A 17,191-nucleotide genomic window follows, 5' to 3' on the forward strand; every position below is an offset into this window, starting at 1 on the left:
TTCAGTTGTGCTAAAAGAAGCAAAAAGAAAAGGAGTTTGTTTTCATCACAAAGTTTAAGTATCTTCAAATATAATCTTCTTTCATTGCCTTTAACAAAGCTTTTTGAATGCTACTCTCTTGAAAATACGTAATTTGCAGCATAGTTCTGATGGCTTTAGATAATATGTTGGATTATAATGCATTTGAAATTATCGTGAGTTTTCCTTTAATGGACTTTTCCTTCTAACTTTTCTAAAAGTATCAAGACTACTCTGGTCCTTACCCTCAGACATAAACCCCACATCCTAAATAGTTAAAGTGTGTGTGTGTGTGTGTGTGTGTGCGCGCGTTTACATGTTTGAATGCCATACTCTTATTAAGAAAGATCATATTGGCAAGCAGGAAGTTAAGTAGTTTACACCTACAAGGGTACATCCCACTGCCTAAATTTACTAATGTTAATTTTGCAAACTTGAAGCTGCTACTGAATTGGCAGTAACCGATTTGGGTTGATCCTAAAGATTACCTTTCAATTAGAGGTAACAGATGTTGACTAGAGTTTTTCCTGTACTTCTGGAATTCCAGCTAAGGTCCAAAGCTAAAAACAAAAGATGCTAATATGCTTAGCTCAGATGTGCCAGTCAGACCTTTCTTCACAACTTACTCATAAAGTGACAGGCTATTTCCTACCCCTTGTGGGGGCAAGGGGAGGTTCGTCCCATTCCCCAAAGTCAAGTGAAGGGGATCTCCTAAATCTGAGGTGCCTGAAGAAAAAGATAGCATCTGAGTCCCCAGTCAGACGCTGCTGAGCTACAGAAACTGCCTACAAGTCCAGCCTGTGGCTGCCATTAAAAACTATGTCAGCTGACAGTCCTAGGAAGTGCCTTCTGAGGGCTGAGGAACAAGTAGAATGTGTGACATCTGTCCCCTTTAAGGTCTAGATTCTTCAGAAGATAAGAGACCCACACCTCTGCCTCCCAGCTCACCTACCCTTTCCTTTTTCCACCCTCTGCTCTCCCGCAAGTAGCTGAAAATAGCTCCAACTGATGGGAGAGGAAGTGAAGAGTTATGAAGTTTGAGATTAAAGTTTTAAAGTGAAGAGTATAATGATTAACAAAATAAGATGGTTCTAGGGGCGCCTGGGTGACTCAGTTAAGTGTCCAACTCTTGATTTTGGTTCAGGTCATGATCTCAAGGTCATGAGATTGAGCCCTGCTTTCTTTTATGAAGTCTCTGAAATACATACAGTGAAGTTGAACAATGTCATTCATTTATCATGAAATACTAGAGAGGTGTGTTAAGTTCTAGCAATGCCCTAACTTCTTCCTACCTTTAAGCCTTTCCTTGTCCATGCTAAGCATACCAAGAAAGCTTAGAAACATGAAATAAGTATCAGGTGCCTCCCTACCACAATACATTCTCATTTGGACTCACTAGTTTGTCAGAGTGATTTTTGAAATGCTATCTGTTAAAAGAGGCATAATATTTGAAGACTAACCAGCACTGAGTTCAGTGGAATTACATTTCTTGCACTCAACACGTTTTAAAACCCATTGGCTTCCACAGCCTCATCTTCAGTAGAGATGAGAATGCAATCGTTAGCCTCCATACAGGCAAATCATTCTTTACCTTCGTTTCCTCTCCAGAATGACTAGCCCAGCTCTCAATTTTTGCTCATTCGTCTTCTAACAAACATTTGATTGCTATCATCCTTTTGAAAGCACTATTTCCTTTCTTTTCATTCCCCTTGTGACATTCTATAATAGCCACAGTTATGATATAAGTGATAAAGGCTGAGTAGGACACGGGCTTAAGAAGCCAGGGCCAAGTGGGTACAGTGGTGAAACAGTCACCTGGCAGCAGCTGCTTGTGATGGTGACAGGAGCCTGTTGGCAGACAGCAACCAAAATGAAACAGAAATGGGTTCTGAAAATTGGAGCTAAAACATAGGCAAGGCGCTCAGAGAACAAAGTATATAGGATCTTGGCTTCAAAGGCAAATTCCACCAAACTTTAAAGAAGAATTAATACCTACTCTTCTTAAACTATTCCAAAAAACAGTAAAATTCCAAATTTGTTCTATGAGGCAAGTATTATCCTGATATCAAAACCAGATAATCACACCATCAACAAAGAGAACTACAGGCCAAAATCCCTGATTAACACAGATGCAAAAATTCTCAACAAAATACTAGCAAACTGAATCCAACCACACATTAAAAAAATCAGCCACCATGATCAAGTGGGATTTTTGCCTGGGTTGCAAGGGTGGCTCAATATTCATAAATTGATCAATTTGATAAATTGCATCAATAAAAGAAAGGGTAAGACCATATGATCATTTCAATAGACGCAGAAAAAGTATTTGACAAAGTACTGATAAAAAAGTATTGATAAAAAAGTATTGATAAAAAACTATTGATAAAAAAAAAACCCTCAACAAAGTAAGCTTAGAGGGAACATACCTCAACATAATAAAGGCCATATATGAAAAACCCACAGTTAACACCATCCTTAATGGGGAAAATCTCTCAGTTTTCCCTCTAAGGTCAGGAACAACACAGGGATGCCCACTCTCACCATTATTATTCAATATAATACTGGAAGTCCTAGCCACAACAACAGAGAACAGAAAGAAATAAAAGGCACCCCAATTGGTAAGGAAGAAGTGAAACTTTCATTATTTGCAGATGTAATGATACTATATACAGAAAACCTGAAAGACTTCACCAAAAACTGCTAGAACTGATAAACGAATTCAGTAAAGTCTCAGGACACAAAATCAATGTACAGAAATCTGTTGCATTTCTATAGGCCAACAGTGAGGCAACCAAAAAAGAAATTAAGGAAATATTCCCATTTACAATTGCACCAAAAATAATAAGATACCTAGGAATAAACCTAACAAAACAGGTGAAAGACCTGTACTCTGTAAGCTATAAAACACTGATGAAAGAAGACAAAACAAAGAAATGGAAATATATGCCATGCTCATGGATTAGAAGAACAAATATTGCTAAAATGCCCATACTACCCAAAGCAATCTACAGATTTAATGCAATCCACATCAAAATACAAACAGCATTTTTCACAGAACTAGAACAAAGAATCCTAAAATTTGTATGGAACCAGAAAAGACCCTGAATAGCCAAAGCAATCCTGAAAAGGAAAAGGAAAGCTGGACACATCACAGTTCTGGACTTCAAGTTATATTACAAAGCAGTAGTAATCAAAACAGTTTATTATTGGCACAAAAACAGACACACAGATCAATAGAACAGAATAGAAAACCCAGAAATAAACCCACAATTATATGGTCAATTAATCTTCTACAACTCATGCAAGAATACGCAATGGGAAAAAGTCTCCTCAACAAATGGTGCTGGGAAAACTGGACAGCAACAGGCAAAACTATGAAATTGGACCACTGTCTTACACCACACACAAAAATAAATGCAAAATGGATGAAAGACCAAATGTGAAATCTGAAACCATAAAAATCCTAGAAGAAAACACAGGCAGTAACTTCTTTGACATCAGCCGTAGCAACTTCTTTCTAGGTATGTCTCCTAAGGCAAGGATCAAGGCAAAAATAAACCATGGGAACTACATCAAAATAAAAAAGCTTCTGCACAGCAAAGAAAATAATCAACAAAACTAAAAGGCAACCTATGGAATGAGAGAAATGACATACCTGATATTGCAAATGACATACCTGATAAAAGGATAGTATTCAAAACCTATGAAGAACCTATCATACTCAACACCCAAAAAACAAATAATTCAATTTAAAAATGGGGAGAAGACATGAACAGTTATTTCTGCAAAGATGACATATAGATGGCCAATAGACACATGAAAAGATGTTCATCATCACCATGAGGGAAATGCAAATCAAAACTACAATGAGTTATCACCTCACACCTCTCAGAATGGCTAAAATCAACAATACAAGAAACAACAGGGGTTGGTTAGGATATGGAGAATAAGGAACCCTCTTGCACTGATGGTGGGAATGCAAACTGGTGCAGCCACTATGGTAAACAGTATAGAAAAGCCAAAAATAGAACTACCTCATGATCCAGCAATTGCACTACTGGGTATTTACCCAAAGAATACAAGAATACTAATTCAAAGGGACACATGCACCCCTACGTTTATAGCAGTATTATTTACAATAGCCAAAATGTCTATTTGGCTAATTGATGGACACAAGAGCCCTAGTGTCCATCAATTGATGAATGGTTAAAGAAGATGTGGTGTATATATGCAATGGAATATTACTCAGCCATCAAAAAGAATGAAACCTTGGCATTTGCAATGACATCAATGGAGCTAGAGAGTATAATGCTAAGCAAAATAACCAGAGAAAGACAAATACCATGTGATTTCACTTATATGTAAATTTTAAGAAATAAAACAAAGGGGAAACAATGAGACAGACAGAAATTAAATTTATTTTTATATGAATTTAAATTAAAATAAAATATGAAAATGAAATTAATTTAATGAAAAATATGAAAATGAAATTTAATTTAATGAAATTAAAATGAATTTAAATTCATATAAAAATATAAAAAATTAAATTAATATAAATTAAATTTTATTAAATTTTTAAAAGTTTTAAAAATTAACATAAAAAAGATTTCTAAGTTGGTCTCAAAGATTAGCATGAAGAGTACCCCTATCTACATCTTTTTTTTTTTTTCAATATATGAAATTTATTGTCAAATTGGTTTCCATACAACACCCAGTGCTCATCCCAAAAGATGCCCTCCTCAATACCCATCACCCACCCTCCCCTCCCTCCCACCCCCCATCAACCCTCAGTTCTCAGTTTTTAAGAGTCTCTTATGCTTTGGCTCTCTCCCACTCTAACCTCCTTTTTTTTTTTTCCTTCCCATTTCCTTTCCCCCATGGGTTTCTGTTAAGTTTCTCAGGATCCACATAAGAGTGAAAAAATATGGCATCTGTCTTTCTCTGTATGGCTTATTTCACTTAGCATAACACTCTCCAGTTCCATCCACGTTGCTACAAACGGCCATATTTCATTCTTTCTCATTGCCACGTAGTACTCCATTGTGTATATAAACCACATACATCTTTTCATCCTAAAATCTGACTCTGAATAATTTACATTCTGAAAATGAAAAAAATATATAAGAAATGTACCCAATAGGATACTCACTGCAAGATTATATGTAATAGTAAAAATAGAACCAGCCAAAGGATCCATCAGTAAATGTTTGGCTAAATAAATAGTGTTTTTTCAAACAATGAAAATTATGCAGCATAAAATGAATGAAACACACACACACACACACACACATAATGGCATAAAAAGGTATCTGAAAAATGCAAGTAATAGGAAAATATTTGTGATTTTCAAAATACTGAGATTCCCATATGCAAGTATATACATTGAGTCATGTACATTTTTGGTTATTTGTGAATTTTTTGTTTTTTGGGCCTCTTTTTTTTTGGTATTGGAAGAACAAGAAACTCTGATGTTAAAAAAATTTTTTTCATGTTTATTTTTGAGAGAGAGAGAGAGAGGGAGAGAGAGAGAGGAGACAGAGTGCGTGTGGGGGAGGGCAGAGAGAGAGGGAGACACAGAATGTGAAGCAGGCTCCAGGCTCTGAGTTGTCAGCACAGAGCCCGACAGGGCATTTGAACTCAGGAGCCATGAGATCATGACCTGAGCCGAAGTCGGAGGCTTAACTGACTGAGCCACCCAAGCGCCAAAACTTTCACTTTTAAATGCCTACATTATTTAAAATTTATAATCAATATTTACTATTTTTAAATGAGAGAAAACAATATAAATGAATAAGAAAGAGAGAGAGAGGGAAAGGGAAATAAAGAGAACAAGAATCATGAAATAATGGCTGGTTTAGGATAAAGTTAAGTCTAAAACCAGGGGCAAAAAATTAAGGGAGTACCACACTGGTATATGAAAGAGAATTCTTAAAAACAATGGCTATGAAGGCCGTGAACAATGAGAAAATGAAACCACATTCACATGATTTATATGTCATTTTTAAATAATATCACTGTGAGTAATCTCCACGATAAACATGGTCAGGAAACCATTACATTCTACTTTTTCTCTTAAGTATGATTTTTATTATTTCAGAAGGGGTTTCAATAAAATAAAAACCAAACAGGCCATAATAAATTTTGTTTGATAAATATAATGAATAGTGAAAACTCTTATAACTCTTGAAGGAAAGGGCCTGGCATAAAATCCTCCTTTTTTAAACAGAAGCATGGTGGGTTATTTTACTGCACACATTTTAGGGGACAACAAGAAAGACTGTTAACAGTAAACAACTTTCTACATTAAGAAGAAAATGATGACTTTTTCAAATAAGAGATGATAGCTTTCATCAAAAAAAGTCTATACATTGTGACAGCCTGGTACATTTTATTGTTTCCAGCTATTTAAAGTAAGACATTTATATTTTTAAATACTTGCAATGCTCATAAACTCTCTTTAATCATTTAAATTTATTAAATACATGCTATAACATATGTTATACTTTTCCCTCTCAATAGGTTTTCTTTTAACAATATCCAGATGTTTCAACAATGACCACAATTTACCTCTGTGAAACAAAAACTCAATAACAAATAACATCTTACAAACTGACACTAGATTCCCTGCGGACAAGAAGTTGAATTTGACGATAATATTTTGATCTGCTTAATTTAGTGTCAAAATAACAAGAATATTAAAAATATCAAGCAGTCTGGCTCTAGAATCCTATGCCTTGGCAATATGAGGCCACAAAGGGATAAAAGGAAGGCAGATATCCATATACTATACGAAGAAATGGCTGAGAGAAACAAAGATCTGGGGGACATGGGAGTACATGAGATCACCTTGGAATATATGCAGAGGTTGAAAAGAAATCACTGAGGCTTAACATGGTTTGAAAGAATGTCCATATATACCATGCAGCATTTCTACATGGTTAAATTGCTCACTAATTTTTCAATAAATATATAGCCAAAAACCTATAAAATGTAAAGCAATGCTAGAGACAGTGCTCAGGACACATTCTAAATAGAATTAATCTGGTTTCCTGCCAGTGTAATCTAGTATTCAGTGCAACCAGACCCAGCCTTATGTTACACAATTTGTCTTTAACATTTTTTTTTTTAATGCAAGTTATATCAGAACTTACAAGTCAAAGCGAAGGTTCTCCCTTTCCTCAAAAAAGTAGTCCAGGATAAATTTTCTTACAAAATCAGGATTTAAAGTATTATCAATTACTTCAGTCCTTCCAAACTATAGAGAAAAAGAGAAAGAGAGAGGTTAAAATCAAGTCTTGCATGATTATTACAGTATACTACTTTGTAGTAATACAGTTCCTTGAAAACAGAAGCAAAAAATATCCCAATGGCTTGATAAAATAAAGTACCACCAAAAAGTCTTTGGAGACAAAATCATTCCCTCTTATTCACTCAGGGAAATCAGAAAAAATGAGCACTGAGTTCATTCACATTATTAGAAAAGCAGCTTCTGAAAATTCATATAACAAGCTGTAACACCTTCTTCCCTCCTCATCCTCCCCTCTTGAAAACCAAATCTCATTCTAGTCAAAAGAAGTTATTTCTCCCTTTAATTTTAATGTATCACAGATTATTTTTCCTAACCTAGTGTAAAACTAGGCCAAGCAACATATATTTTTACAACTGGAGGGGTCCAAGTATTCATACTCCAGAAGTTCTCCACACAAAAGAGTTCATCAGCCATGTTTTGGGGAGAACTTTCTTATAATCTAATATACGCTTTAATCATTTGAGTTTTGTTTGGCTTTGCTTTAATTCTTATGGCATCTAGACAGCCAGATGAGGACCTATGACACTTACATGTTTTAAGCTAGTGAATTGCACTTTTGCTTAAAAACGTAAGTCTCTCCATCTTAGCGGAAGTGGAAAACAAGAAAAGACACTTTCTAGTCCCTCCTCTAACTGTGAAGGAAGGCCACCAGGCTCTGCTTCCAAAGACAGAGCGATATTCAAATTTTACATCTTTTTGTATTTGGCTCACATTCTTCCCCTCTCACTCCCATGGAATTCTAATAAGGGAATTTAAACCTTTGTGAACAGCATTATGCATGTCATTTTATCAGAGAACCAGTTTTTATTAAAGTTCATGGAAATACGATTTTTTAATAGGAATAAGAGAACTGTGATAATCCAGTAAAAAGTGAAGGTCATGTTTACATAAATTTTGATGATAAAACTATGGTACAAAATATTGATGACAAAGGATTTACTATGGCTATTGCTAACTAATTACCCCAAAAAGAACTAGTTTTATGTATCTGACAATTTTTTTAAATCATGGACCAATATCATACAGGTAAACCACAACCCAAGTAACTAATTCAGTATGTCCAAAATATTGAACATTTACTTTGAACAATAATAATAATAATAACAGTCACCATTTATTGAGTATTTACTTTGTTCCAAGTACTTTTTACACATTACTTTAACCATGAAAGGTAGGTATTATTAGCCCATTTTAAAGATGAGAACATTGAGGCAAAGGGTCCCAACTTTGGGCTACAAAATCTACATTCACTTTGGCTACAATATCTACATTCTTTCTAAGACCCTCTTCTATTTCAGAATAAAACATGTGATGCCCTGAGGAGATCCAACAATGAGCCTATCCAGGGTTTTCTAATTTTTAAAAAGTGGGAATAAGAATATGTACCAAGTAACCATGTGCTGGCAGTGCCCACACACCCCATAAGAGAAGTACAGAAGTCAAGAAGTTTAATTCTGAAGCAGACACAGGCTGGGCCCTCCCAGCCTTTCTGTTGCCTGGAAGCTCCCCAGACCAAAGAAGAGAGCACCAAACAAACGTCCAACACTCTCAGATAGAAACCCAGCCAGTATCCATACTCCTTAGCACCCAAAACCCTCTAGTGGATTTTAACCCAAACTCACACTCAGAGGGAAGAAAAGAGAGTGAAATTTCCAAGTGCGAGCCCCCGGAGTTAAAGCCAACAATTTCCCAGGGCCTGAGCCATCCCATAAGCTTGTTTCCTAGGGACCACTGGCTTGTCAGCATTACAGGTAACTGCATATACTCTGCTATCTCAAGTGAAGATTAATAACGTAGCCATTAAATTTTTAGCTAGTCAACACAAAGCCCTGAAATTGCTTCTGATGACCTCACCGGTAACCTTCACACTGTGAAATCTAGTGGTCACTCTGACCCTTCTCACACTAGATTGCTAGCACCATGGGACACTGCTGTCCACACTTTCCTTTCTGAAGCAGTCTTTTCTAGCTTTTTACACCACACTCCCATTTCTCTTCCTTCCTAGATTCTCAGCCATGCAATCTCTAGTTGTCAGAGCACACTTCTAGGCCTCTTTGTCTATATTCACTCTTCTGTTAGATGATTTTATCTGCTCCTTTGGTTTTAAATCCCATCTACATGATGGTAACTTCCAAATGCAAGCATCAGCCCAGACTCACCTCTGAGTATACTCATGCACACAACTGCCTTCTTGGCTTATACATGTGGTTGTCTAACGTGTCCCTCAGAATTATCACCTGACTTTAAAGACTTTTTTTATATCACAACCATACCCAATCTTGGTCCTTACCAAGTCTACCCCTTGTCAGTAAATGACATCATCATCCACTCAGTTACTCAGGCCATAAATGAGAGTCATCCTTCTTAACTCCTTGTCTTTAACCCACTGACTCCTACTCATCACCACCTCATAAGCTGTCAATTCCAACCCCAAAACACACCTCACAGCTGTCTACCTCTCTCCATATCTCCTGTCAACAGCTTAATTCCAACTTTTCATCTTTCTCATGGACCACCTCAAGGGCCTCCTAACTCACATCTTTGTGAACTCTTGCTCTCCCTCCAATTCTTCCCCCATATCACATCCAAAATAATCTTTTAAAAACATGTAAACACAGGTATGCAATTTCACCACCCAAAAAGTCTTTAATGGCTTCCCATAATACTTCTAATTAAACCTCTTCTGTCTGTAGGACTGACCCTTGTCTACCTCATGAACTTCATCATGGGCCAGTATCTCCCCTTCCTCTTTATCCAAGCCTGTTGGCCTTTTAGATCCCTCTACTCACCAAATCCTTTCTCTCCTATAGCCTTTGCACCTGTTATTTCTTCTTCCTGGCATGCTCTTAACCCCACTCTCGCATGGTTGACTTTTTTCATCCCTTAAGCCTCTATTTAAATGTCAGCATTCTGGCTCTAAATACAGTAATGTTGGTCCCTTACCACTAAAATTATTCTCCTTCATAGCACGTGTTTATTCTTCCATAAAACTTGTATTTTGTAATTATACTTTTGTTTTAGAGTCCCCTCACTAGACAGTATGCTTCATGAAGGCACAAGACATGCATACCTGTTTTACTTACACCTATACAAAATTGAACAAATGATTAACTAAAGGAGATTTATAATATATTATTCAAAGAAAGAAGAATCAAGGATAACTTACAGTATAATACCAATTTTGATTAAAATATGTTTATGTTGGGGCACCTGGGTGGCTCAGTCAGTTGAGTGTCCGTCTTCCATTCAGGTCATGATCTCACAGCTCATGAGTTCGAGCCCCACGTCAGGCTCTGTGCTGACAGCTTGGAGCCTGCAGCCTGCTTCAGATTCTGTGCCTCCCTCTCTCTCTGCCCCAACCCACTCGCATTCTGTCTCTGTCTCTCTCAAAAATAAACAGCAAAAATTTTTTTATAAATATATGTTTATGTTGATAGAAATAAAAATAGCGGAAGGTATACAAGAATGTAGAAATTATCATCCAATTGTTTTTTTTTATTACGCATTTCTGGGTTTTCCTAATTTCTTGCAATGACTATGTCTTACTTTTAAAATCAGAAGCATAAAACTTTTAAGCAATGTTCTTGTTTTTTTTTAATTCATTCTACTATGAAAAGTGAAAACTGGCAATAATAAGAAATCACAGATACATTATGACTGGTTTAGCTCATGGAAATATATTAGTTCTTTCCCAGAGGCTGGAATATATTAGCTATCAACTAAGTGATCAATCTTTTTGACTCGAAACCTAATTTGTCTCAGCTAATGCCTTATACTACTAAATAAGAAATTTCTAATTCCTTGGAAAATGTATATTCACATATAATTCTATGCAGATCAGAAAGGATTAAAATGTTGAGGAAAGGAGTGCCTAGGTGGCTTAGTCGGTTAAGCGTCAGACTCGATTTTGGCTCAGGTCATTATTTCAAGGTTCCTGAGTCTGAGCCCTGTGACAGGCTCCCCAGTGACAGTATGGAGCCTGCTTGGGAGTCTCTCTGTCTTCCTCTCTGTCTGTCCCTGCCCTGATTGCACATGTACTCACTCTCAAATATATAAATTTTTTAAAAATAAATAAATAATAAAAATAAAACTTGGAGGAAAGACAATTATTAATAACATTTATTGATGGTATACCCCAGGAAATAGCTACATTTGAAAAAATTGGAAGTTATATTCTAAAAAGTCTCTTTCTTGGGGTGCCTGGGTGGCTCAGTCGGTTAAGCATCCGACTTCCGCTCAGGTCATGATCTCACAGTCCATGAGTTCGAGCCCCGCGTGGGGTTCTGTGCTGACAGCTCAGAGCCTGGAGCCTGCTTCAGATTCTGTGTCTCCCTCTCTCTCTGCCCCTCCCTTGCTCATGCTCTGTCTCTCTCTGTCTCAAAAATAAATAAAAACATCTAAAAATTTTTTTAAAAAATAAATAAAAAGTCTTTTTCTGGGGTGCGTGGGTGGCTCAGTCAGTTAAGTGTCCAGTTTTGGCTCAGGTCATCATCTCACAGTTTGAGTTCCAGCCCTGCTTCAGGCTCTCTACTGACAGCTCAGAGCCTGAAGCCTGCTTTGGATTCTGTATCTCAGACTCTCTCTGTCCCTCCCCGACTTGCGCTGTCTCTCTCTCTCAAAAATAAATAAACATTAAAAATATTTTAATATAAAAATAAATGAATAAAAAGTCTTTTTCTGAGTATCAACTACCCTAGATTGCCAGAAGTACCTGCAAACTTGACTACAATACCGTCTGGAACAATGAACATACCCAAACACGAGACAGTCAAGCACTTTTACATAATTATACAGTATTAAGTTTCATCACCTTATAATTAGGAAAATGTGAGAAAAAATGTTATTTTCCTCTGCAAGTGTGAAAGTTTTCAGTCATTTGAAAAAAGTAGGTAAACTTAATTTTGTTGGAAGATAAAACATTGTTTCTTGTAAAACTTTAACCAAAAAAAAAAAAAAACACAAGTTTTTGAAAAGTTTTCCTTTGTTTTATGCTTCAGCTAATCAGATAAATACCTACTTTTCCAATTTAGGAACAAATCCTGCAGAAAATGATAGACTGGAAATACTCCTGATTTCTAAATCAGCTAATTGTTAAAATGCTTCAAGGGAGGAGTATCAGAAGAACACTCATCTATTTATGGCACCAAGCAGGTGACCTTTGTTTTGAGAAAAATGTTCAGGAAGATTTAATATATTGTGAAGGTCCAAAACAGCCACCTAGTTCATGTTCATTTGTCAAATAAAGAAAAAGTGATGAAGGAAAAAGGTCATCTGGATTAGTGCACAACTGTAATTTGGTTATTAGATTAGAATTAAATCTCAGTGGTGGTGATATACAGAGCATAGTCTCCAGAAAGCAGACAGGAAGACTAGAGAAACTGAGTATTGCAAAGAGACTATTAAGATAAATTCAATTTAAAAAGCTCAGTTTAGGACTATACATATCCACCCTGCATAAAGTATACAACACACACACACACACACACACACACACACACACACACACACACACACTACTACCATTTGTATCCATTTCCTCTTGTACGTTAAACACTTGGATTACCAGAAAATCCATGGACCTCTTCCTCTGATGGAAAGAGATATAGTCTTCTTGCGTATCTCATCATACAAGACTTCTTTTTTCTTTTCTTTTCTTTTCTTTTCTTTTCTTTTCTTTTCTTTTCTTTTCTTTTCTTTTCTTTTCTCTTCTTTTTTAACAGATCAAAGATCTGAAAGTCACTTAAGTATAAAAAGACAAGTAGGAAATCTGAAGGCTTTATCTAGGTCTTACATTATTATACATCATTGAGATGTAGTTATAGATGTAGATAAGAAAGTAAATAAACACACAGAGAAAATATTCTTGGTTAAAAAAGTATATTACACATACGTGGCTTTTATTCACTTTTTAGGATCTTCTGATTTTAGGAATGAACATAAATCATTAGCCAACAACAAGAAAAAAAGACACCCTGATCACCTCTCTATAATGGTTACACATAAAATACAGAAAGGACATTAACTCCATCAATTTTTTAAATTATAGTACTTTAAAACCTTAGTTAAAACATTTTAAGATGAAATCATACTCTAAAAAATAACAGTATTTCAAGAAACTGATAACCATGTCATTGCTTGCCATTAATTCTGTGATTAGTGACATGTTTTACCATCTGAAGAGAAAAAAAATGGATTCAATTTATCTGAGAGGTCCTTATTGGGAAATATGGGTTAATTTTTATCATATTATCAGTTAGATTTTCATTTATGAGGCAAATATTTTTAAATGAATTGAGTAGATTATTATTTTAATATACCCAATTATTTTAAATTAGATTGTCTGAGTTAGGTTATTACCTAAATTCAATTGAAAATAAACTTGAAAATGTATTCACACTAACCCTGAAGTCTTTGAATATTTAAAAGCAGTTCTACACACAGATGTACAATAAATGTTTTTTATTCACATTCATTAGAAAGTAGACAATTATTAATTTCATATACTCAAAACTAAGTATATACTAATATATATTACTAATATATATATAATATATATATATTAGTAATATATATATGCTATATATATTACTAATATATATATACTGTATATATATATTACTAATATACATATACTATATATATATATTACTAATATGTATACTATATATATATTAGTAATATATATATACTAATTATATATATTAGTATATATAATTTTATATACTCAAAACAAAGTATAATGATCAATGATTTTTGATCATTATCTTAAAAATCCCCCAAAGGAATAATTCCTATGTTTTAATTTTCTCTTCTTCCTAAAACTATTGTGTAAGATAGACTTTCAAGCATGGTTTCAATGCTGAAATTCTTAAATTCTCAGTGTGTTTGTTTTTGTGAGTTTTATTCACTTTATTTTTTTTGAGAACTTAGCAAGAAAACAGAAACACTGCAAAGCTAAGTCTGGGAATTATTTTCATTCAAAAGTGATCAGAACAAACTTTTGCTTCTGCCAATGGCAAATTAGGTTGTTTAAGACTAACTTTTCCACTGAGAACAGCTAAAGAAATCAGACAAAATATTAAAATAATCTTTTTGGAGGCAGCAGAGAGCTGATAAAAAATTATACACGTGGAACCAAAAACCCAGAGAAAAGAGATGCCAAAAGAGGGGCCCTGTATTTGGAAAAGACACCAACCAAACTGATTACAGCAATCTCATCAAACTAGGGGAGACAATGGAGTTTTTAAAAATCTCCAAAGGGGTTATATGCATGTTCATGCTTTCTTTCCACATGTTTAAGTGGGTTTTTTTTTTAATTTTTTTTTTAACGTTTATTTATTTTTTGACACAGAGAGAGACAGATCATGAACGGGGGAGGGTCAGAGAGAGGGAGACACAGAATTGAAACAGGCTCCAGGCTCTGAGCTGTCAGCACAGAGCCCGATGCAGGGCTCGAACTCACAGACTGCGAGATCATGACCTGAGCCAAAGTCGGCCGCTTAACCGACTGAACCACCCAGGCGCCCCTAAGTGTTTTTTTTTAAATAAGGTAACAAAGGCTTTGAGTTGGGGCTCCAAGAGGCTGCACCAAGGAATAAGGACGAATCAGAAGAGAAACCCTGAAGAAGAATGAATCTCAGCTCAGAGTGAGTCAAATCTAATATTGAATTAAAATAAATTTTTCCTAGTCTAGTTATCTCCCCAGAAGAAAAGTAAACCAACTCTGGAGAAACAAAAAATCATCCAACACCTCAAGTATATCTCTAATTGTTCTTATGATATTCAGCAGTTATTATCAGGCATGAAGACATGCTTCCAGCTCTAATGGAGTCACTTAAAACAGACCAGCATTCGAGTGGAGAACCAGAAATGATAGACAAATACACAAACGTATTGTTGGATGTTATTGCAGAGATGCAAGGGTATCCTAGTGCTGAAAGGCCCAATGCTGGAGAAAAGAAGTTAATTAACATGATCCCAACTTTTATCTGGAACAAGCAGTGACACAGAAAAGAGCAAGTCCACATAAAAATGGAGAGAGAAGCAAAGCCAGGAAATCTCAGCAACAATGAGCCATACTTTTGAAGACTGCACAACTGTACAGAAGTAGGACCCTAGTGAAGCTAGAAGGGCTATCTGAACCCAGGTTTCTTTAACATTTCAAGAAAATAAAAGGTGTCAAGGCTCAATTACAATGTTATCATTAAAAAAGAGAGAGAGAGATTAGAGAGCAGAATAAATATCTCTACAGGAAATGAAAGTATGCCAAAAGATATCATCAAAAACCAAACCAAAACTATAATGTAGTATTTCAAACAGAGCTAAAACACATACAGTCCTAAAAGAATTGTGTAAACCAGAATTAGTGGTACTGAGAAAGGAGGTGATATAAATCAAAGAGGAAATAAAGATAAAATAAAGAAAACAGCATTTTAGAAACGGAATAAACTAGTAAGGACCCAAGAGTCATCACAATAGATAAAGCCTTAACAGAAATTGGAAAAAAAATATTTTTGTTTTTAAGAATCAAAAAGAAATGGAAAGAAAAGAAAATGAGAAGAAAGTAACAAATACTGAACAGAGGCAAAGTGGGCCTATCATAAAATAAGAGAAGCCCACAAAGAAGAAAATCATAGCAAGGAACAGACAAGTATAAAAAACTCTAATTCATTAGCATGTGGCTTAAAGAAAGATAAAATTAGTTCTTTAGAATTTTTGGCAGAAATGCTTTATGACAAAAGAAAATGAGTAACATTTAATATACTTAAGGAAAGAAAATGTAATAAAAAATTTTATGTTCTGTATATTCAAAGCACACAAATTGTTGTTGACACACAAAAAAGAATAATAAATATTGTTCCCATGAGCTCTTCCAAAGAATCTATTAGAGAATGAGCTTTAGATAACCAAAATTACTACAGAGATATTGACATACGGAGTGGTGGTGAGCACTACTTATAGAACTAAGACTAAATTAGGGCTAAAAGGGAGAAAATAAAGTATGCAATGTCAATATGATCTGCTAATGTTAATAGAATACAACATCACTCCAACTAACAAGTAGAAAAAGAACAAAAATCAAGCACTAAGAATCAATGGGTGCTAACATCAAAAAAGACCAAAAACAAGACATCATTTGCTTCCTACTGAAAGTTCACGCCATCACCTACAAATTTGCTAAAGGAACTGAACCCATGTCTGATCAACTTTCTGACATAATCTGTTAAATTGTAGAAATACAAAAAAAATAAAAAAAATTAAAAAAAATAAAAAACAAAACCCATGAACTGCACTGCACCATAAGAATACAGTCAAAAAGATCCTGACTGTGGAACTATAGGTCAAATGGTCTAGTTTCTATAACAGATAAGTTGTAAGAAAAACAAAGGAATGGAGGGAAAGCTGTACACTGAAAGACACAGAAAATACGTACCATTTTTTGAAGTGTGCAAGACCAAACTGTAATGTTGAGAAGTGCACACTTGAATAAAAAAACCATAAACACACTCACCATTACTCTTTAAAAACAGAGTACTCTGATTGGGAAAGTTCATGGAAAAAAATTCTGAGGTGCCGACAAAGTTCTATTTCTTGACCTTGTTAATGGTTACATGGGTGTTTGCCTTCTAATAATTCACCAAGGTTTTCATTTTTTGCATTGCTTTTTGTATTTGTTTCCAATAAAGCAACAGAGAAAAGTGAATGCAAAATAAGGACATTCCTCTACAAGAGTAGTCATTGAGACAATTACTGACAACACAACTGCAAAATTGCACCAACATAAATTTTAAAGGGAATTCTTCATATGAAATTAAAATGATGCTTGAGGGGCGCCTGGGTTACGGGGCCGACTTCGGCTCAGGT

General features: G+C 35.2%; 1 protein-coding gene across 1 annotated transcript in view; it reads right to left on the bottom strand.

The window, feature by feature from the left end:
- The window catches only part of CPNE8 (copine 8), a 226,106-nt gene that overhangs the window by 162,302 nt on the left and 46,613 nt on the right, over positions 1 to 17,191 (bottom strand). The window contains exon 4 of the mRNA XM_007090800.3: positions 7,170 to 7,273. Coding sequence (XP_007090862.1) covers positions 7,170 to 7,273 — 104 coding nt within the window. The remainder of the gene's footprint in view (positions 1 to 7,169; positions 7,274 to 17,191) is intronic.

This window comes from Panthera tigris, chromosome B4 (assembly GCF_018350195.1).
Source record: "Panthera tigris isolate Pti1 chromosome B4, P.tigris_Pti1_mat1.1, whole genome shotgun sequence".
NCBI lineage: Eukaryota > Metazoa > Chordata > Mammalia > Carnivora > Felidae > Panthera > Panthera tigris.